The 24,549-nt window shown below is 43.9% G+C and overlaps 1 protein-coding gene across 1 annotated transcript in view; it reads right to left on the reverse strand.

Annotated features, from left to right (window-relative positions):
• Positions 1–24,549, reverse strand: part of SLC22A2 (solute carrier family 22 member 2) — a 54,589-nt gene that overhangs the window by 25,189 nt on the left and 4,851 nt on the right. The window contains exons 3-5 of the mRNA XM_063443607.1: positions 23,232–23,386; positions 19,564–19,732; positions 18,253–18,367 (exon numbers count right to left, since the gene is read on the reverse strand). Of these exons, the coding sequence (XP_063299677.1) occupies positions 18,253–18,367; positions 19,564–19,732; positions 23,232–23,386 (439 nt within the window). The remainder of the gene's footprint in view (positions 1–18,252; positions 18,368–19,563; positions 19,733–23,231; positions 23,387–24,549) is intronic.

Here is a 24,549-nt window from a genome sequence, read left to right on the forward strand (position 1 = left end):
GTTGCCTAATGCCTTACGCATTCCTAATTCATTTCATGTTTCCTTACTAAAACCATTAATATGTAACAGGTTCTCCTCCACGATCGCCCCTCCCCGCTCAGTTCAGGTGGAGGGTCAGGAGGAGTATGAGGTCAATTCCATCGTTGATTCTCGAATCTCCCGGGGGAAACTGCAATATCTGGTCGATTGGAAGGGTTATGGTCCTGAGGAGAGAAGTTGGGTACCTCAGGAGGAGGTGCATGCTCCCCGTCTCCGCAGGGCGTTTCACTCTCGATTCCCTTCTCGCCCTGGTGTATTCCGCCCGGTGGGTGTATCTGAGAGGGGGGGTACTGTCAGGGTACCTGTGGTCTCTACCTCCGAAAGAGGTAGAGACTTAGCTGTTCCTCCATCCAGACGGCCTGATGGCTCCCTTCCCCAAGGTCTATCCGGTCATGCAAGGCCGGCCGCGAGGGAGTGACTGCCTTTTACAGCATCTAGGCAGGAAGTTGTCATCAGGACACTCCTCCGGAACGACCTGTCACTCAATTGCTGCAGGACCAATCAGGACGCCTCGGAGGCGTGGTTACTGCTCTGAACAGGGTATTTAACAGAGCTTCTTTCATTAGCTCATTGCCCTGTCGTGGTTCTAGCTTGTTCTAGTCACTCAGTGCTTGTGTATTCTATTATCCCTTTTGGTTTTGACCCGGCTTGTTTACCTTACTCTGCTTATCTCTGTTACCCTTGATTCGGCTTGTCTCTCGCTTACCTGTCTTCTGTTACCCTCGACCTCGGCTTGTCTTTGACCATTCTATACTGTACTACTTACGTTAGTCCGGCCATTCTAAGGTCCGGTATACGTATCTGGCTACTGTTTGTACTTTGCGTGTTGGATCCCTGTCCCGATCCTGACACAGGTTTTGTTTACATTTTGTTTCGTTCACAACGTGTACATTTGGCTCCGTCCTTAACCCCTTCAGGACGGGTGACGGACGAGGTCCGTCATCCAGGGGATACCCTTAACGACGGTAAAATTAACCCCAGATCGCCGCAATCGCGGCGATCGTGGGGTTAATGGTGCTCCGGTCTGCCTCTGTATTAGAGGCAGACCGGGAGCACCGGATCGGGCTGCCCCAGTACATGTGCCCGCTCTGACAGCATGTCAGAGCGAGCACATGTGCTCTGTATACTCACCTCCGCCTCCCTGCACTTCCGGGTTCACTGTGAAGTGCAGGGAGACGGATCAGTGCTGATCCTGCCCCCTGGTGTAAAAAAAAAAAAAAAAAGTAAAATTAAAATCCCACCCCCCTTTACCCATTTTAATAAAAAATTAACCACTTCCCTGCCAATTGATCACTGACTACAGTGATCAATTGGCAGGGATTACATTTTAATATGATCTGATTTTTTTTTTAACCCCTGAGGGTTAATTCTTTTTTTTTTTAACCCTCAGGGGTTACATTTATTTTATTAATTAAATTTAGCTAGCTGGGGAGGGTGGAAGTTAGTGGGGAATTGGGGGATTTAGTGTTAGGCTAACTAGGGGTTAACGTGAAAAAAAGTTTTAAAATAAGCTTTAAAAAGTTAAAAAATTAAGTTAAAAAAAGTTTTAATAACGTTTAAGTAAAAAATTTAAAAAAATAAACCCTTTACACAGTCCAAATAAAAATGAACCCCTTCCCTGCCAGTCGATCACTGCCTACAGTGATGAAAATACAGATCACAGTATTATACTGTGATCTAATTTTTTTAACCCCTGACGATTAACTTTTATTTATTTTTTAACCCTCAGGGGTTAAATTTATTTAATTAACTAATTTAAATATTGTATAATTAAATATTTTGCTAGCTGGGGTGAGTGGTAGTTATGGGAAAATGGGGAATTTACTGTTAGTGCTGCTTACTGCTAGTTAGGGGTTAACGGTAAAAAAAAAGCTTAGAAAAATGTTAAATCTGTAAAAAAAAGTTTTACCAAAGTTTAGGAAACTTTAAAAAAAATTAATAAGCAAAACAAAAGTTTAAAAAATAGTTTTAAAAAGTAAAAAATGTTTTAAAAAGTTAAAAAATACATTTAATAACGCTCATTACCACTACACCTGGTACAAGCTAGCGGAAAAATGATCCCACGCTAAGGTTCAAAATATGCCTTTTGAAATACCCTGGGATGTCTTCTTTAAGAAATGGTATGGCTTTATGGGGTATTTGGATTATATAGCCTGGTAAAATACTCTAAAATGGGACATGGGTACAGCGTAAAAATTTAAAGTTTGAAAAAAAATGGAATGGCTGTGTCCCAAATGTGCCCCTCCGATGTCCACATATACCTGGCAAAGGTACATACGGGGGTATTTTTGTACTCAGCCGACATAGCTGAGCAACATATAAAGTATTATAGAGTGGTGGTACACATAAGGTTTGCAAAATATACTGTGCAAACTCACTTTGTGTGTCAAAAAGTCAGAAAAAAACGCTTATTACCACTACACCTGGTACAAGCAAGCAGAAAAATTATCCCACGCTAAGGTTCAAAATATGCCTTTTGAAATACCCTGGGGTGTCTACTTTAAGAAATGGTAGGCCTTTGTGGGGTAGTTTAAAACCTGAATTTAAAACCTGCGAAGATGCTTGGAAATTGCACATAGGCCCAGCGTCAAAATTCAAAGTTCTGTAAAAACTGATATGGCTTGGTCTCCAATATGGCACTGTAGCTTCACAAAATAGTGCCAAAGACATTCATTGGGGATGTCTTTTTACTCAGAAGACTTAACTGAGCATAATTTGGAGGTTTTGAACTTAGTGGCACATATGAAATATACAAAATGCCCAGCAAAAATGCAATCCGTATGTAAAAAAAATGCCCCAAATTATTTTTTACCACATACTTTGACATATATTGGTGAAAAAATGGGGGCATGCTAAGGCACAATATGCACCTTATGAGATACCCTGGAGTGTCTACTTTTACAAATGGTAGGCCTTTGTGGGTTTTTTTTGAACAGTCAAACTGTTATAATACCCCAAATGGAAGCATAGGCTCATTAAATCCATCTCTCAAAATTCTACTGTGAATACTGAAAAGGACAGGTCTCCTATATGGCACTGTAGCTTCACAAAATAGTGCCAAAGACATACAATGGGGGTACCGTTGTACTCAGCAGAAGTAACTGAACACATAATAAAACTTTGTACAGGAATAGCACACACCAACTTTACAAAATACACATGAGAAGTTCTTTGTTATAAGTTTGTGTGCGAAAACCCCCCAAAAACACAATTTTACTCCAATATTTAGCAGAGGTTGGCGGTAAAATGGCTACGTAGAAATTTACTTAGGTAAATAGCCTGTGGTGTCTACTTTATATAAATATATACTTTTGTGTGGCAATTTTGTTTTCTTTTATGGCTATTAAGCTTACAAGACAAACATACCAAATTCTAAAATCGCTCCACATTAAAAGTTTATTTTACTCCTTGTGCTTTGTGACCTGTAACTACCAAAAAAAACTTAAAATCCCAGACACATTATATATTCTGTAAATCAGAACAACTAAATGAATTTATTTTTAATTACTTTCCTTAACCTGCACTAATTGTGCACACATTATTATTGCAAACACTGTAAAAAAAATCAAGATTTTTCATTTTTTTTGCATTTTTCTGTATTTTTTAATAATAAATAAGCATTTATGTAAATATATGTTACATCAAATTAAAGCCCTTTCTGTCCTTTAAAAAACGCTATATAATATGCGTCGGTGCAATAAATTAGTAAAATGCAAATTGCAGTTGAACGCAAACAGCAAAAAATGCTTGTGTCATTAAGTGAAAGACAAGCTTCTGAAGCTGTGTCCTTAACCCCTTAAGGACACATGACATGTGTGACATGTCATGATTCCTTTTTACTCCAGACGTTTGGTCCTTAAGGGGTTAAGGGGTTAAAATTGGAATATGACAGTGGGTTTGGAATAACCAATTGATACTTGGCATGTGTCCTGCTGGGCGGTAGAGTTTGTACAGTTGATGTATGTGCCGTGAAGTAATCCCCACTATGCTTGTCATCAGCTGTTCCGATATTTAGAGGGTTGAATGAGGTGGTGTAATATGTCGTAATGGGGTGTATTTTCCCCGTTGTAGCCGCACATGTGAGTGTGTAGCTTGTAAAGTATCTGGTGCTGGGTGTTAGATACCCCCGTCTGTCCTCTGTTTGGGAGTATGTGTCGGTTGGTATCCGCTTAGGGCAGACGGGGCGGTGGGGGGGCGAGGTACTTGATCGAGTGGGTGGCAAAAGCGTAGGTGTGGTACGTGTAGGTAGCTGGCATCCTCTGGAAGTATGGCATTGGGGGAGACTACGTAATGTAGTATTAGACAAAACTGGTAGATTAGGCTAAGCATTCAAAACAAAATATGCAAACAAAATAACCAAAGTAAAGATCACCGTGGGATCTTGGTGCGTTACTTTAGTGTATTAGCATGTTATATATTCACAAATGGCTCTCAGACATTGTAGTAAAATAAACTTCTCTTTACTTCAGTACACACACATAATGACATAACACCAAAGAGACTAAACACAATAGAACAAGTGCATAACTTCACTATGCTGCCATCTACTGGAAGGTGGACTGCATAAACCTCAATACATAACACTCCTCCCCCCTAGACCTCAAAGTCTTTGAGATAACTGGGAGGTTTAATATTTCGTCTTGGGCGCCCCAAAACCGTGTTTGGAACTGCTTCACCTGGACCTTCAGTTGTGCCCATCCCTTCTTCCTGTGCTCTGTCAGATGGACCGCACAGAACTGGTTCTTCAATAACAACTCCTGGAGAACTGAGAAAACCCACTATGACTGGGACCGGCAGCAGGCACAATCTCATCACTCCGTTCCCGAATCTGATCGACATGCCTTCGTAATATTCTACCATCAGGAATTCGTACTTTGTATGACAAAGGTCCTGTGGCCATAAGTACTTTTGCAGGTATCCATTTAGGCCCAGAAACATAGTTCCTGACATAGACATCACTGTCAGGTGCAAATACTCTGACAGTAGAAGCATTATAGTTCTTATTGAATTGCAATTCTTGCTTCTCTTGTAACTCAGTTGTCAAATCAGGATGTAAACGATCCAAACAAGTTTTAAGACGCCGGTTCATAAGGAGCTCTGCTGGACTACTACCGGTGCTTGAGCAAGGTGTCACATGTTGTTGCAGAAGGAAATTTGCAAGTCTACGATTCCAATCTCCTTCAATAATTCTCTTTAATGAGTCTTTGGTAGTCTGAACCATACGCTCAGCTTGACCATTTGATGATGGGTGAAATGGTGCAATAGTAACATGTCGAATAAGATTACTTGCCATGAACATTTTGAATTCTGATGAGGTAAATTGTGTTCCATTATCAGACACAATTGTATCTGGCAACCCATGTGTAGCAAACAACCTCCTTAGAATCTTTATGACTGTGACTGAGGTAGCAGATGTAACTGGAACAACTTCTAACCATTTTGAAAAGGAGTCAACAACTAAAAAAAACATCTGTCCGTGAAAAGGGCCAGCAAAATCTATATGTAAACGGGACCAAGGTGACCTAGTCACTTCCCAAGGATGTACTGAGGCTTTAGGTGGAGCATGACGAGTAGATTGGCATGGTACACAGTTCTTCACCCACTTTTCAATAACTTCATCCATTTTAGGCCACCAAACATAACTTCTGGCTAAAGCTTTCATGCGAACTATTCCAGGATGTCCTTCATGAAGAGCATGCAATACTCGAGCTTGTCCTGCATTTGGAATTACCACTCTGTTTCCCCATAATAGGCACCCTTTATAGGCAGATAGTTCATGTTGGCGCACTACAAATGGTTTGAACTTGTCTTCCACTTTTGATTTTGGCCACCCCCTCCAAACCCAGTTGAGCACACGGGACAGCAAAGGATCCTTGGCAGACATACAAGCAATGTCACTTGCATGTAACGGAGGGTTTGGAATGGATTCCAACATGAGGACCTCAGACATAGGAGGAACAAGGAAGTCAGGAGAAGGCAAAGGTAATCGGCTTAATCCATCAGCATGTGTAATATCCTTGCCAGGACGATACTTGAACTCACAATCATAGGCATTCAGCAAAAGGGACCACCTGAGCATGCGTGGTGAAATTATTTGAGGAGTGGGAGTATTGCTGGTGAACAGACCCAGTAAAGGTTTATGATCTGTTATAATAGTAAACCTCCGCCCATACAAATAGTCATGAAACTTTTTTACACCGGACACAATAGCTAAAGCCTCCTTGTCAATTTGGGCGTAATTCCTCTCTGTAGTAGATAAAGTCCGTGAATAAAATGCAATAGGAGCCTCAACCCCATTTCTCAAAGTGTGGCTCAATACAGCCCCTATGCCATACGGAGAAGCATCGCAGGTGAGGTTGAGCGGTTTCTCCAAATCATAGTGTACAAGCAAACTGTCAGAAGACAACAGTTTTTTAGCAGCGCTGAAAGCGGTAGTATGAACGTCAGTCCACTTCCATGGAGCATCTTTATCTAGTAGACGATGCAGAGGTTCAGTAACAGTGGCTTTATCAGGCAGAAAAGAATGGTAAAAATTAAGCAACCCTAGGAAAGCTTGCAGTTCTTGTTTGTTTGTTGGAACCGGAGCTCTATGGATAGCTTCAACCTTAGAATCAGTTGGATGAATGCCCTGTGCGTCAACTCGGTAACCAAGGAAATCCACGCTGCTTACACCAAAAACACACTTTTCTTTTTTAAGTTTTAGACCAGCATCAAGAAAACGTTGTAAAACAAGTTGTAACTGTGCAGCCAATGACTGTATAGAATCTGCTCCAATAAGAACGTCATCAAAATAAGGCACTACACCTGGAAGTCCAGATAAGAGGTCCTCCATTAAATTCTGGAATATGCCAGGAGCAATGGAAACTCCAAACTGCAAACGTCTTGCTCGGAAAGCTCCTTTGTGTGTTATTATCGTTTGTGCATCAGCAGCCTCATCATCCACAGGTAACTGCTGGTAGGCTTGAGCCATATCCAACTTGGCAAATACTTTTCCTTTTGCCAAAGTAGTAAGAATTTGATTAACAGCTGGAATTTGATAGGGATGCTCTTGCAACGCTTTATTTATTGTACATTTGTAGTCAGCACAGATTCTGACATCCCCATTTGGTTTCATGACCGGAACTATGGGTGTACACCACTTTGGGTGTGTTATGGGTTCAAGTATGCCTTGTTCCACAAGACGTGTAATCTCAGCATCTATTTTTGGTCTGAGAGCTAATGCAATTTTGCGAGGCTTCATACGAATTGGGGGTACTTTTGAATCTAATACAAAATAAACAGGAGGGCCTTTAAACATGCCAAGACCTTTGTGACGAAACCAATCTCGCCACATTGTATTGGAGGAGCCTGGTTGCCCGCCTGCTGCCTTTGGATTATGGACCGGCAGCTAAAGGGTTAATTTTACTGTGCAGAAGGATTTATTTCTCCCTTTCTGCACAGCAGTTCGGTAGATTTCATCTACCGAACAAACAGCCGTTCACCAACCTCCCCAGAGCCGTGGGAAGCCGGCCGGCGTTGTTAATTGGCCACCCAGAAGCTGGAGTGTGCTGCCAATTTACCTCCCTGAAGCTGCGGTTAATTGCCTGTTAACTGTGTGGCCGCTGTTACACTTAGCGGCCGCTAGGTGGCGCTGTTCTGGAGCTCCCCGGGCAGCCAACACTTTTCTGCCCGGCTTTCATGCACCAAAATCGGACACTTTTACGTGCAGGCACCGCTGAACCTCCAGCCCCTGGTTCTAATTCGTATGGATTTGGTGAATGCAGGGAATTCGGTATTTTATGTTTTATGTGAACTGTAGTAACCCAGATAGCCTGCCATGGAGCCTGTTCGTATAATTAAAGACTTTGGCTCCATGGCAATTAAAATGTATTTGTGTGGTCTGGGTGCCATTCACCTAATAATGTGCACCCAGACCTGAGCTATCTGGGGATATGTTACATGTCTGTGTTTTGTGTATAAAATGTGTCTGTATGTATTTTAAAGTGATAGTCTGTTTCTGTGTCACCATGTGCATAATGGAGTCTGGCCTTTGTCTTAGGAGATAATTGAATTACTTCATTAATTATCTCCAGGGCAGGGAGGAGGAAACCAGGATGCATTGTGGGAAAGTATTGTGGCTGTGTGTACGAAAATGATACATGTCTGTCTGCTGTTTCAGTCTTCCATCTGGTCCCCTAGGGGAGTGTCCACCAGGTGGGAGACCTGCATAAATACAGGGGCAGGTAGCCCTGAATAAACAGACCACTGCTTGACCTTCAACATGGAGCCTTGTCTCGTTCTTGGGGGGATTCACTGTATGCTGTTGGAGATTTGACTGCTAGGAGTGTAAGCTGATGTCTGCTTTTCCTATTCATCTGCTAGCAGCTATTCGTGAGGTTCCAGCTGGAGTGCTACCTTATTCATCTATATCCAGTTCGTGAGTTTTGATGTTCTGCAGTAGCTGTGCCTGTTTGGAAAAGGGGATTATCGCCTAAACCGATTTATTCCCTTTTATGCTGAAACGGTCCGTAACAATTGGTGGCAAGCGGCGGGATCGTTCCTACAGCCAGAAGGACAGCTACAGGAGACACCATTTCTCTGGATTTTACAATTTGAGGGCAACGCATGTCCCAGGACAGCGACCCTAAAAGCAACAGCATGGAACCAGCAGTGGAGTACGATGAGGGTGACATGGATGACCGGGAGGCATTAAGGAAAGGCATCTGGTACCAGGCACTGGACATTGTGGAATACCAACGAGGTGAGAGACTTCCCAAGGAAGATCAGCGTTTGCAGGAGCGACTAGCCCTGCGGATGCCCTTCCTGGGAGAGCAGCCCAGGGAGGAATGGGTAAAAGAGCTGGAGCTCCGGGTATGGCAAGAGATGTGGCTGGAGGATGCCTACCAGGCGCTTTGGTGGTATGTTGCACAGCACCTGCCCTGGACAGCCGAGCATGACAAGCCAGAGGGAGAGGAGTTTGATGGTCCTGGCTTGTTATGGGAGTCTTTCTCAGAGCCTGAATTTGGGAGCCCCACACAAGCCCGGTTCAGTGATCTCTTTGAGTGGAGGGAGAGCAGGTATGACTGGGACGACACTCATGAAATTGAGCAAGACCTGGTCCACCTAGTAACCCGAGAGATGGAGCTGGAACAGGACTACCAAAATCTGTTCCACTCCAGTGAGAAGGCTCAACAGGGAAGCGCAGACCCAGATCCAGACCCCTTCAGCTGGGAAGATATTGTACAATTTTACTGGGAAGAACCCCAGGTGGCCAGTGGAGATGGGACCGAGGTCTCTCCACCGAGCCTGCAGGGAATTGGGAGCCCAGTCTCCATTCCCCAGCGGCAGTGTAAAGTGCAGGGAGAGGAGAGCAGCGTCCTCCCTCCCCAGCGGCAGGCTGAGTTACAGGGGGCAGAGGTAGTTGTTCCTGCCCCCCAGCAGCAGAGTGATATGCCAGGAGGGCAATGTGAAGTACAGGGAGAGGAGAGCAGTGGCCTCCCTCCCCAGCGGCAGGCTGAGTTACAGGGGGCAGAGGTAGTTGTCCCTGCCCCCCAGCAGCAGAGTGATATGCCAGGAGGGCAATGTGAAGTGCGGGGAGAGGAGAGCAGTGGCCTCCCTCCCCAGCGGCAGGCTGAGTTACAGGGGGCAGAGGTAGTTGTTCCTGCCCCCCAGCAGCAGAGTGATATGCCAGGAGGGCAATGTGGAATACAGGGAGAGGAGAGCAGCGTCCTCCCTCCCCAGCGGCAGCGTGAGTTTTCGGGAATTGGGAGCCCAGTCTCCATTCTCCAGCGGCAGAGTATCCAGCAGGGAATAGAGAGCCCTGTCTCCTTTCCCCAGCGGCAGGACTCTGTATTGGGAGGAGAGACAGTCGGTCTCCCTCCGCAAAGACTAGGAATATGTATGGGAGAGGAGCTTGTTACCACCTCTCCCCAGCGGCGGATCATTAATGGGCAGAGTGTTCTATCGGGAGAGGAGCTTGTTACCCCCTCTCCCCAGCGGCAGCTTAATGTACCAGGGGGAGACTGTAAACCCCCCACCGGTGCAGATGGGACCGTGGTCTCTGCACTCACCACACAGGGGGTAGGGACGGTCGGTCCTACCCCCCCACGACAGAGCTGTGTATTCAAGGGGGAGACGGTCCGTCTCCAGCAACCAGGCTCCAACCAGACTACTCCGGTGGTAGTACTGGCACCAGGACAGAGTACCGCTGGTCTCTGCCCACTCAGCAACCCACCAAGGCAGCCTACCGGTCCCCCACACAGCTGTGGTGAGGCACCTGGACATGGACAAGATTCTCCTCTACCCAGGTGTAGTAACCATTTATTGTGGGTGGGCTGTACTGTTTTTTCTGCTTTGTGGGTGGGCTGCTGGACTAACAAGGGCACTGACCGGCAGGAGGTCAGGTACCCTGTTAGTCTTTTTGGAAAGGGGGAGAGATGTGACGAAACCAATCTCGCCACATTGTATTGGAGGAGCCTGGTTGCCCGCCTGCTGCCTTTGGATTATGGACCGGCAGCTAAAGGGTTAATTTTACTGTGCAGAAGGATTTATTTCTCCCTTTCTGCACAGCAGTTCGGTAGATTTCATCTACCGAACAAACAGCCGTTCACCAACCTCCCCAGAGCCGTGGGAAGCCGGCCGGCGTTGTTAATTGGCCACCCAGAAGCTGGAGTGTGCTGCCAATTTACCTCCCTGAAGCTGCGGTTAATTGCCTGTTAACTGTGTGGCCGCTGTTACACTTAGCGGCCGCTAGGTGGCGCTGTTCTGGAGCTCCCCGGGCAGCCAACACTTTTCTGCCCGGCTTTCATGCACCAAAATCGGACACTTTTACGTGCAGGCACCGCTGAACCTCCAGCCCCTGGTTCTAATTCGTATGGATTTGGTGAATGCAGGGAATTCGGTATTTTATGTTTTATGTGAACTGTAGTAACCCAGATAGCCTGCCATGGAGCCTGTTCGTATAATTAAAGACTTTGGCTCCATGGCAATTAAAATGTATTTGTGTGGTCTGGGTGCCATTCACCTAATAATGTGCACCCAGACCTGAGCTATCTGGGGATATGTTACATGTCTGTGTTTTGTGTATAAAATGTGTCTGTATGTATTTTAAAGTGATAGTCTGTTTCTGTGTCACCATGTGCATAATGGAGTCTGGCCTTTGTCTTAGGAGATAATTGAATTACTTCATTAATTATCTCCAGGGCAGGGAGGAGGAAACCAGGATGCATTGTGGGAAAGTATTGTGGCTGTGTGTACGAAAATGATACATGTCTGTCTGCTGTTTCAGTCTTCCATCTGGTCCCCTAGGGGGGTGTCCACCAGGTGGGAGACCTGCATAAATACAGGGGCAGGTAGCCCTGAATAAACAGACCACTGCTTGACCTTCAACATGGAGCCTTGTCTCGTTCTTGGGGGGATTCACTGTATGCTGTTGGAGATTTGACTGCTAGGAGTGTAAGCTGATGTCTGCTTTTCCTATTCATCTGCTAGCAGCTATTTGTGAGGTTCCAGCTGGAGTGCTACCTTATTCATCTATATCCAGTTCGTGAGTTTTGATGTTCTGCAGTAGCTGTGCCTGTTTGGAAAAGGGGATTATCGCCTAAACCGATTTATTCCCTTTTATGCTGAAACGGTCCGTAACAACCTTCTTCAAAGACTGCACTAAATTTATCAATCACATTCTGTAGAATATCTGTGGATACATTATTAACTCCAGTTAATGAAATTCCTAAGGGTTCAAACCACTCTCTACCTAGCAAACTTGCTCTTTGTCCCTTAGTAATTATTAAACGTAAATGTCCTCTGAATTTACCATATTTTACTGGTATAAAACAAACCCCTTTAACATCCACAGCCTGTTTGTTGTAGTCCACGAGATGAATATCACAAGGTACTATTGAAGGAGAATTATGAGGCCATAACAATGTAAATGTCTCTTCTGAAATCAAAGAATATGCGCACCCAGAATCTACTTCCATTTTGCACGGAACATCTTGAAGCACAATTTCAGTGTAAATCTTCAGTCCTGATGGTGAATTTTCCACTTTATTCACATAGTCATTTGAGTAAACACCTGCAGTCATTTCACTATCTGAAACGGTTTGTGGAGTATTAAAAGAGTGCGCTGTGGTTTGTATTTTATTCACATTCTTATATTTGGTCTGAATTCCACTGGCTTGACTTTGGCAAACTGTCTGTATGTGACCTGTACGTTTACATGTGTGGCAAACTGCATTTCGAAAACGACATGTATTACGCCTGTGTTTTACACCGCAACTATGGATGTATGGAGGCAATGTGGGTCACTGTGGTGGCTGAGGTGTCTTCCAGGTTGCCCAGTCTCCCTGTTATGCCCTGGAGGTCTGTGCGTAGGCGCACCATTTCCGCTTGAAGCGTGGTCTGTAGACCTGCCAGCAGCGCTTTGAGCACCACTGTTGTGACTGGTGCATAATCAGGGTTCAGGGACTTGGAGGTTGGTGCTAGTTGGCCGGGGGAGTTATTTGCGCCCTCTCCCTGGTCGAAGTCGTCCGACAGGTCGGAGTAGTTTTCTGAGAAGTTGTACATTTTGGGCCTGGTCGCTCCGTATACCTGCTTCCACATGGCTCCGATGTTGAAGCCAAGTCTGGGCTGTTCAGGCTTTTGTTTCTTGTTTTTGCGTCCCATGCCGGTTCCGCTGCTGTGGCTTAGTTTTTTAGCCGTTTTGGACGTCTTTTTTCTGGTCAATTTAGGGTATCTTTAGTTTAAATCGCTGGAGCTGCAGTGCCATGCGACCTCTCCGCTCTGCAGCTTGACTCCGCCCCCCAAAGGTTTTTTTACTGTAAGAACAATAAGGATGTGGAATTCTCTGCCTGAAGAAGCGGTTTTATCAGAGTCCATAGAGATGTTCAAACAGCAACTAGATGCATACTTGCAAAAACAGAATATTCAAGGATATAATTTTTCAATGTAGGCTTGATCCAAGGATTAATCTGACTGCCATTCTGGGGTCAAGAAGGATTTTTTTTCCTAGTTTGTTGCAAGTGCTTCAAACTGGAGTTTCTTTGCCTTGTTTTGGATCTACAGCAAAAAACAAATGTGAGGAAGGCTGAACTTGAGGGACGCAGGTCTCTTTTCAGCTATGTAACTATATATAATATGCTCAATTAATATCAACAATTGCCAAAAATTGGTATGTACATATTCAAAATATCTTTTTACCAGTCTTTGGACCATCAAGAGTTAACTACTAGGCCGTATCTTTTATAAAGGCTATTTATACGCACAGACAGATCTGAGATCCATATAGATAATGTATTAAATGTTGCTTTCTAGTAACTGCTGCTTCATTTCCCCATCAGTATTTCCCTATTTTTATTAATATTCCTTGATGGTATCTCCATGACATCGATTACCAATTTTTCTTCAACAAGTGAATGTACTGTTTGATGTATTTATACATTTATTTGTTTATTTATTATCTTATAGGTTCAGAAGTTACCCTTTATTAATGTACAATATGCTCAACTATTGTCAAAGACCACGATGTACACATACAGAGTATCCTTTCAATAGTCTCTGGACGGCAGACAAGGGAGAACGTTTTATCTCCTCTGCTAGCCCATGCAGAGCCGGCACTATGCAAGTGCCGGCTCTGCTGTGTGCTATTAGGGCTGGTGGAGAGATCAAAGATAGGCAGGAAAGGCAGTGAAATGCGGCAGTCAGAATGGGAAGAAGAGACCCAGGAGCTATGGCCAGTAGCTCCACCTAGTTCCTCTCGCAAAGGTCGGAGCATTGCCACGGTTACCATTGATCTTGCGTGAGTGAACTCTAGCTGAGTTGCAGGCTAAATTTCACTCCCCACTAGGACCACCAGGGATTACAAGCAATATCCCCCCCTCCTGGGCCAAATGTAAGAAGGGAGGGGGAATACAACCCTTATTTTTTAAATTAAAAAACATATATAATATATTTGCAATAATCTGCACCCCACACACAATACTTCCAAACATATTCACACACACACAGCACCCCTCACACACACACTGCATCTCTCACACACACAGCACCACTCACAGACACACACTGCACCCCTCACAGACACACACTGCACCCCTCACAAACACATGGCACCCCTCACACACACACACTGCACCCCTCCGACACAGCACCTTCTCACACACACTGCACACATCATACATACTGCACCCATCTCACACACACACAGCACCCATTACACACACACACACTGCACCTCTCACACACACTGCACCCCTAAGACACACACAGCACCCCTCTCTCACACACATATTGCACCCTTCACACTCGCACACACACACACACACACACACACAGCACCCTTCACACACTGCGCCCGTCACACACACATTGCCACCCCTAACAGATACTGCACCTCTCACGCACACACTGGACCCCTCATACACACACTGCACTCTTTGCACACACAAACACACACACACACACACACAGCACCCTTCTTACACTTCAACCCCTAACACACACATTGCATAGCATCCTTCACACACACACCCAGCCCCTCTCACACACACTCTGCACCCCTCACACACATTGCAACCCCTCACACACTGCAACTTCTCACACACAGAGGGCCGGTGCAAGGATTTTTGCCGCCCTAGGCAAAAGAAAAATCCCCCCCCCATGTGACATCACAATGCCCCACCCATATGATCTGCCATATGAACTAACGCCAGTGCTGCACACTGTGTTTACATTAAAAAGCCTGCAGGGACAGGCTATAGACACTGGAACCACTTCATTAAGCTGCAGTGGTTCTGAGGACTATAGTGTCCCTTTAATGTGAGGTTAATTAGAGATTAGTGTCACTAATAATATACTAGATTGCCTACTTACAACCAGATGAAGATGGTGATGGGCTCTAGCTGCAGTCTGGCTCCACTGGTCTGGTGTAGAACTGGATCTCTGGAGGCTGTTTGTAACTGCGGTCACAAAATTCAATGTTCTGGGAGAACAGGAAGCAGCTCCATTTTTTGAGGCCCCTTACACAGCTCAAGGTCTGGGTCCCAGGGCCTGACGGTGAGTATGCCCATAAGGCCCACCCATAAGTCCACCTATATGTTCCACCCATTAAATTCGCTCACAGGGAGTGTAGTGTGTAGGGCATGTGTTATGTGTTATTGTAGAGGATCTAATGTGTGTGCTTATGGAATGTAGTGTATAGGCATACCAGTTTGTGTAGGTGATGCAGTGTGTTTGTGTGTAGTAGAAGCAGTGTGTGCTTGTGGTTGTCTGTAAGGGATCCATTGTTTGAATCTGTGTTTGTATGCATAAGGGCTGCAAGGTGTGTGTCTGTAAGTGTGTGCATTGAGTGTGTGTAAGAAATGCATTGTTTCTGTGTGTATGTAATAGGAAGCAGTGTGTGTGTGTGTGTGTTTGCATGTGTGTGTAAGGGATGCATTGTGTGTTTCTGTGTATGTATAGGGATGCATTGTGTGTGTGCGTGTAGTGTGAAAGAGCTCTCCCTTCTGTCCCTTAGAGCTCTCCCCTGCCCCTTAGTGGTCTCTCCTCTCCCCCCACCCTCCTCTGGGGGTCTCTTCTCACACCCACCCACCCTACCTGTGTTTTCCTCACCTCCCCTTGTCCTCATCTCCACTTCTCCTCACCCCCTCTCCTGTGTTCTTCTCACCTGCCCCCGTGTCTTCTCACCTCCCCCGTGTTCTCCTCACCTCCCCTTCTCCTCACCCCCTCTCCCTGTGTTCTTCTCACTCCCCCTCCCTGTGTTCTTCTCACCTCCCCCTCTCCTCACCCCCCTCTGTGTTCTTCTCACTCCCCCTCCCTGTGTTCTTCTCACCTCCCCCTCTCCTCACCCCCTCCCTGTGTTCTTCTTACTCCCCCCGTGTTCTTCTTACTCCCCCCTTCGCCTTTCTTCTTATTCCCCCTTCCGCTTTCTTCTTATTTCCCCCTCCCCTCTTCTTCTTACTCCCCCCTCCCCTCTTCTTCTTACTCCCCCCTCCACTTGTCTTCTTCTTACTCCCCCTCCCCTCTTTCTTCCTACTCCCCCACTCCCCTCTTCTTCTTATTCCCCCCTCCACTTGTCTTCTTCTTACTCCCCTTCCCCCTTTCTTCTTACTCCCCCCTTTCTTCTTACTCCCCCCTCCCCTCTTCTTCTTACTCCCCCCCACACCTCTTCTTCTTACTCCCCCCTCCACTTGTCTTCGTCTTACTCCCCCTCCCCTCTTTCTTCTTACTCCCCCCCTCCCCTCTTCTTCTTATTCCCCCCTCCACTTGTCTTCTTCTTACTCCCCCTCCCCCTTTCTTCTTACTCCCCCCTTTCTTCTTACTCCCCCCTCTTCTTCTTACTCCCCCACCCCTCTTCTTCTTACTCCCCCTCCACTTGTCTTCTTCTTACTCCCCCTCCCCTCTTTCTTCTTACTTCCCCCTCCCCTCTTCTTCTTACTCCCCCCTCCACTTGTCTTCTTCTTACTCCCCCTCCCCCTTTCTTCCAACTCCCCCCCACCCCTCTTCTTCTTACTCCCCCACCCCTCTTCTTACTCCCCCTCCTTCTTCCCCCCCCTCCCCTCCCCTCGTTCTTCTTACCCCCCCAGTTCTTCCCCCCCCTTCCCTCCCCCAGTTCTCCTTACCCTCCCCCTCCCCAGTTCTCCTCCTAACCTCACCTCCCCTGTAGCGTGGCCGAGCTCCTCTCTGGTCCGCGGTACAGGAGCTTGTGTTTCCTGTACCCGGCCGGACTGACAGGAAGTGCACACTCAGTGTGCACTTCCTGTCAGTCCGGCCGGGTCGTGGACCGGAGAGGAGCTCGCCCACGCTACAGGGGAGGTGAGGCAGTCGCCTGAGCGCTCTCTATAGAGCGCTCAGGCGGCTGCAACATTTAAAGGGCTGGCGATGGGGGCGCAGGGCGCCCCCTCCTATATGGCGCCCTAGGCGGCTGCCTAGTTCGCCTTATAGGAAGCGCCGGCCCTGCACACACACTGCAACCTCTCACACACACATTGCACCCCTCACACACTCCACTCCTCACACACATTGCACCTCTTACACACACACTGCAACCTCACACACAAATTGAATCCCCTCACACACAAATTGCAACCCTACTCACATTACATTCCAGACACACACACACACACACACACACTAGATCCTGTACACAACTCTACGCCATCTACACACACATACACACTAAATCCCATATACACACTTTGAATCCTTTACACATACACTAGATCTCCTATACACACTCTGGGTTCTCCAGTCACACGCTAGATTCCATACAAATACAATAGATCCCATACAGACACATACTAAACCACACTACAATCCTGACATGCATACTGGATTTCCTGTACTCACTAGATCCCCTGTAAGCAAACACATACTACATTCCCTAAACACACACTCTCTTCAACCCCTATGCACACACTCGCTACATACACACTATGCCCCTATACACACACTGTCTCACTCTCTACAGCCCCTATACCCTTATTACACCACAAACACAACACAACTGAAACTGACTTATTTACACAATACCACACCACAATCAGCTCACTCTACACTGACACAATCCAACAAGCAGGCTCCAAACACAATATGCTTTTGTGGCCATTTTGTCCTCTGGTATCCCCCATATGAAGCTACCAGAGACAACTAACAAGCAAACACAGTGCAAGAATGTTAATAAATTTGCTTGCATTGCATAGAACAAATACAGGGCCCTTTTCTCATGCTAGAACTCTTCAGCAGGGCTCTGCGCATGGTCTGCCCAGAGCAATGAACCAACATGCTAATTGAAGAGCAATGAACCAACATGCTAATTTGAGAGGAAACAGGCTTGTCATTGTTGATGACAAAACACCCCTCTTTTGCCACATCCCCCTTCTCAGTGGTTTGCTTTGATAAAAAAAAAAAAAAATGTTCCCAGTTTGGCCCTGCCTCAATTACATTATTTTCCAATAATACAAACTTTTCTAAATATCTTTTATATTACATGACATTTTTTGGCTCGGATTGGTGTAGGGTCAAGCGGTTGCGCGTTATCTAGGTCTGCAATTGTAGACAGCAGCTGCCACCAATGATTTAGTCTGGGACTGAGCTGAGTTAAAAAGATGTATCTACCACTTAAGAATGTAACTCCTATTAACTTGGATAGACCATGACCCTAAATTAGGGACCCGATTTGCACGTGGCAAACCACCAATTGCTATTTTACTGTTAAATAGTTTAAGATTCATGATTTACCTCTAATGCCTCTGGCATTGTTTTCCGATTTTTTTCGGCAATACCCTGGATAATTTCCCGTGCTTCAGCCTTTCTTGTTTGAGAAATAAGCCATCGAGGGGATTCTGGGACACACCTGTACAGGTAAAAATTTCACATCAATAGGGCAGTTAAGAGGTGCTAGCCCTGCTTAAAGAAGATGAATACATACACACGGTGTTTACTATGTGTTTTGCTGGTGAGTATACTACTCTAGGCTGTAAACGGGGCAAAACTCTCAAAATAATAATATTGTTATCTGGTCTGTTACAAAACCATTAGGCAAATAACAAACACAATCCCTAAACTCCCCCCTCCTGACTCCCTTGCTCAGCATCCCCAAACTTCCCTTCCCTGACACAACCTCTCACAACAGACTAGAAGTGGAATATGAACGAGCTCCAGCAGAAATCCCACGTAAGGTCACGACACCAGCGTCCCCGAGGGCAGTCATAGGTTGCACATGCTTCCATCCAGTACTAGATTGATACTAGTGTAAGGTTTAGCAGCCCTGGGTAAGACCTGGACGAAAACTCCGAAGAGCCCGTCCCAATTGGTGGACTGGAACGGGAGCTTGGACGTACAGATAGCGGGTAATATACTAGTACTCGGGATTATATGGTTGTAATGCGTGTAGCCATTTCATTGTTAGACGATACACTTGATGTAACTATGTATACCCTTTTTGCTTTTGTACCCTCCTTTAATTCATTCTCAGAATACATACAATTCTTCACTTATCACCAGATCTCTCTGCGGGCCACCCAACTTTCTCACTTTTGGTGGGACAGTCTTTGTTTTAGAGTCTTTTCTTGCCATTCCTATTTAGATCCCTGTATCCAGGGACACCAAAGAACTGTCCCCAAGTAGTACTGTGAGTGCATCATTAGACGTGCTCACATTGTGAGTTGGCCACTAGAACCATACAGGGAGCGATTTAGCAGCTCTTGTTGCATGGTCTCTCTGCATAGTTCTATTTATTTGGGTCTTGCCGTGAGGCTATCTTTCAGCCTGGCCTGCTTGACACCTGGCTGACATGCTTTTTTAGTGGGCATACCTGTCCATTTTCTATGGGAGTCCAACTGAAATGGGCATCCCCTATGACGCAAATTGTGTCATTGTCAATACCCCTTGAAGGCCAACCCACCCATTCCGATTCCATTGCTCACAATGTTTGGAGGTATGATCCTCTGTGATGACAAACTCAAAAAATGTACTGTTTGAGGATATATAACTAATAAACTAATAAAACTTCTTGGTTTCAAAACATTCTTTGTAACATATAGATTTTACCAGTAATATGCCAAAAACAAAAAGTTTGGCAGAGTGACAGCCAGCTGCAACCATCTCCAGTTAGTTATTCCATAAGCAACTCCCGAGAGTACTAGGAGGCCAACAGTAAAGGCAACTTGGTACACGATACCCACAGTCCTCCGGTGGTCCATGCCGACAAATTCTGCAACTAAAATAGACATATTGCTATTATTAAGAACAAATACAGTAACTAACAATATTTTGCCATATAATTTTACTGATATTGTGAAGTTCCTAGCACAATTAATGCATTTTCTTTTTAAACGTTGCAGTTTTGAAATCTTTCATGTGGCAGAATTCCCTACTGAAAAATATATATTTATAAGATGTTATTCATTATTTCGTACCCAAAACTAGCTCTCTGCTACGTTGGTGGACAATCAATGGTGTGAACAAACACATCAAATTCATCAGAACCCTGCCAACTGCCCACAATACATTGTTTTTTGTAAAAGTATTATCCTTCTCATGGGGGCTACTTTCACTCTATGAAGAGTCTAATGAAGGGGTTTTACGAATACTTTTTATTATATAATAAATTACAGTTGTCGAACGAGCAATTTAGAAAATGTTAAACATTGGGGAATGGTTTGTTAAACTAATGTACATAATTTATATCTGTATCCAAAAAAACTTTTAAAAAAACACAGTTCTTAACGCAAGAGCAGCCAGGGATAGGCAACCTAACTACAACCATGATATGGTGCTATAAGCATCTGACTTCCATAGATGACAGTGTTCACACAGGATACATAGCAAATGCAATTGCAATTGTGTGAGCAGCCTATTCTAAGACCTGATGAATCAACAACAAAAAAATGACAGTTACAGAGTGGTTAATATGTAATCCGCGTATTCTAATGAGTCTAAATCCTTGCTAGACATTTAATTACAAAGTTCATGTGTAAAACAGTATTGCAGAAGTAGTGTTAAGCTTACTTAAAGAGGCATTCTAATTAATATTACCACTACAGGTTGTTTTCGTGGTTAGGTTGCCTAGAGTACCCAGAGTCCCGGATTATATCCAGCTGTTTTTAAATGATTTGATATTAAATTGGGAGACAGTGAAAGGGAGCAATGTCAAGAGACTAGGCAATGTCAACACAATATTAGCTGGAATGGTTATGTGTGCCCATTTAATTATCATATTTTGTAAGATAATTCCCATTAATTACTTAAGACAGGTGAAGTTATAAATGTCATAAGCTTTGAAACTAGTTAAGAAAGAAAAAAGGATGACCTTGGCACTGGGGGAAATTATAAAAATATATGGGGGTGTGATTGGTTACTGGTTGATAGTGTATTTTCTGTAATGCTAGCTACGTTTATGAACTATATTTTCCAAGAGTGTTTAGCCAGCCTGAGAGTCGTGGGATTTTTTTTTTTTGACAATTGGACCTTTAATTGGCACATAGAAACAATTTATAATGACATGTATATATGTATATAATATATATTATTCTCTTCATCTTAATAAGTTCATTATTGTCTTTATTTATCATATACACATGATTACTCGTAGTTGTATTTTCATTTTTTTTTTTTAGGTATCTCATGTTTATAATGTGATACCAAGAAAACTGAAAAAGTTTGTACACCAATTTTTCCACTGATGCACTAAAGGGGGTATGTTATAACTGGTATATGTATTTTATGTTTGAATGTCTTTTGTTGGAGTGTTGGGGAAGCACTTTTATATATCAGTTTGTTACTTATATATATTAATTGAAGCGCCTTAAACACTTTTTTTCTTTTTGACATTTAGAGTTATGGTGACACATGCACTATAATACATAAAGCATAATATGGGGAACCATACAGACAACCACATAACACTATAGTATATAGCTTTGCAGAGGAGGGGAAGTTATGGAACTTGGACAATACAAATTACATTCTGTCTGCGTTACCATCGAATGCGAAATATTTACTAAATATATTGGGGACTTGGAACATTCAAACTTTGTATGGTGCTGTGACCCATATTGTCCCTGTGGATGATTGTGGGTCCATTACAGTGTTCAACCAGTAGACGCTGATGTGTCACACAATGGCCAAGTGGATGACGGGTATCAAGATCTCTGCTTCTACATTGAACACATTTTCTTGAGAGCACATTTCACAGTTAAAAAAATTTAATTATTTACTTTGCCCTTAATCTTCATTCCTTTCACGACACTTTTTAACTTTGCTATGTTATTACAATTTCAGTGGCCTTAAATTTCATGCCAAGTCTGAATATTATGCATGGCAGCTATTTTTACTTTCAGCAAAAGTATTAAGATAGTAAAGCCTATTGTATTTCTGAATTATGAATTAAAATGCAATTTTTGCAAATTAGTTCAATTCTGCCTAAAGTTAACTGATGCACCGTTGCTTACTGCTGCTTCTGCAGACAAAATGTCTTGAGGGTTATGAAGGTATATACACTATTTGTTAAGGTTGCTAGACTCTATTTCCCTTAATGTCAAGTAAGTACATTTCAGCATCATCGTTCTACAGTGCCACACTTGCTTCCTTTACCTCATCTCCATGAAGTGTTTCTCTTGCCTAAAGGTGTTATCAAAGCTTTCTAATTTTTTGATGTTCTTAATTATGTGGGAATTTGCCCCTGTGTCGACCATTAGTTTTGATATTAGCTCATTTAATTGGCCATCTCTTGTGTTGTCTGTTATCATTGTTGTATGCTGCTTCTTTAATATCTCTTTTTTGACATCTACAATCTGCATCTCTATGCATTGCGTGAAGTAGTTACACCACAATGACTGACCGCCATTTTGATTACCGGAGCACGCTCTGACTTTGTGCCTTCTTTGTCCGCAGTTATAACCAGTGATGTTAAAATCATCTTTCATTCTGAATCTTGAAGTCACATTGCTCACTTTTAACACCCTATCATCATTTGCACTCAATACTTTTCAATATCTTCAAAGCCCATTACACTCTCATTTGAGCATTTCTGAAGGGGCGTTTATTCAATATATAAATTGACTATACAGGGCTTTCCTTTGCCTGCACAGTAATTTATTAACATTCAAGGTCTTTCCTTTCATCATCAGTTGCCTGTCTCATTATTAAAGCCAGACTTTTATTGTCTAAAAAATGAATTAGCTCATCATAAACTACCTCATTCGTACATCACCAGTATCATCCGGTTAATTTAAGCAGATGCGGCAACAGCATGTGTCCTAAAAACATTGTTTCCTATAACGTGTAGCTCTTCTCATCTCCATGGAAATACCTGCCTACTCCATTGGTTTCCAAATTTCCTTCTGGGCCCATAACGCATTCAGAGGGTAGGATAACAGGGCAAGGGCACACAATAACGGATAATTACACTCTACATGTATTACGTGCTTCACTGCTCCACACTCGGCAGAGGAAGAGTTGGGGCTGCAACTTTATTGTACCACAAAGGACAAAGGAACACATTTAGTTCACATTAGGATCACATCCCCAACACCTGTTCGTCGAATAAAGTGTACAGGGAAAGCAGGAGTAGGTCCATTGTGACCATATGATGGTCAAAGATGGACCTTCATTGATCCAAGTGCTGACCAAGCAGTTCTGAATAATGGCATGACTTTCACACGACATGACTTTCACACGTTACATTTATAAATTGTTTTATTATTTAATTAGCTTACCAAGAATGTAACCAGACAGCCAGCTCCCCTTGCTTACTAATCCTTGAATAAAACGAAATGTAACAACCAGGGGGTATGTTGGAGCAAATGCCACCAGAACTCCAAAGACAGCAGTGATAAAAAGAGATATTAATAGGCAGGGTTTACGGCCAAATCTGCAAGAAAAGTTTTATTATTTTTCCCAGCACTCAATACAACCAACAAAAATCGTTTTAGCTGAATTTTACTTTTCACAAGTGTTGGAGACACCTACATTCCAAAGGTCCTTGGGAATGCAGTTGGAGGCTTTGTCCTTCACAGCAGGCGCTATTGAGACATGCAGTATCTCACATCATTCCAATTGCAGCTCAATCTCAAACCCAGGAACAGCCTTACTGAGTGCACTTCCTAATAATTATAGCAACATATACTTAGGGCTCTGCTAACTCCTATACATTATTCGTAGTTACCTGATCTAATTATGGTATATTATAGGACCTTGAAGATTTTTAAACATCATATGTAATCCCCATATCCAAAGAGCACTGCTGCCCTGATAATGACTTGGAGTATTCTGTAAACTTGCCTCTTATACTTTTTTAATTACATTGAACACATCTGGCCTAGATGATTTCCATATTGCAGACCACAAGCGGAACTACCAGTCTCGCAACAATCGCGATTGCAACCGGGCCCTATCATCAAGGCATTCAGTAAATGAGTCAGGGCACTACCATCAGGATTCCATGAAAATACTCTGTTAGTGGTTCCCAAACCCTGTCCTCAAGGCACACCTACCGGGATTTAGGGATTACCCAGTTGTGTCTAAGGTGTATTTAGAACAAAAAAACACCACATTAGACACAACTGGGTAATCCCTAAATCCTCGACTGGTAGGGGTGCCTTCAGGACTGGTTTGGGAACCACTGCTCTAAGTCATTCACTGAGCATGGTCGGAAGAGCAGTTACTTTGGTCTGAACTAGCTGGAGGTGCAGACCACTGGACCACCACAGATACTATGTTTGACCTCTTTATTCCATGAGCCCTTTGACTTTACATTAGCTTAATTTCCAGTGAGAAGCATACAATGCTAGACAGGCAGGATTAGCCCCATTACAAGCTGATTTAAGGATATCTGAAAACATGCTTCTAATGGAGCCAAAGCTGGACCAACATGGAGTGATGAATTATACCCACTCCCTGCAAAAAGAGAACAATTAAGTGATTAAAAAAAACTGTTTTGTCTTTAAAAATAAAAAAACACAAAAGAAAACCACATTATTAAATACTGTATTTATTGGCGTATAACACGCACCTTTTCTCCCTGAAAATAGGGGG

This window comes from Pelobates fuscus, chromosome 2 (genome assembly GCF_036172605.1).
Source record: "Pelobates fuscus isolate aPelFus1 chromosome 2, aPelFus1.pri, whole genome shotgun sequence".
In the NCBI taxonomy this organism is placed as follows: domain Eukaryota; kingdom Metazoa; phylum Chordata; class Amphibia; order Anura; family Pelobatidae; genus Pelobates; species Pelobates fuscus.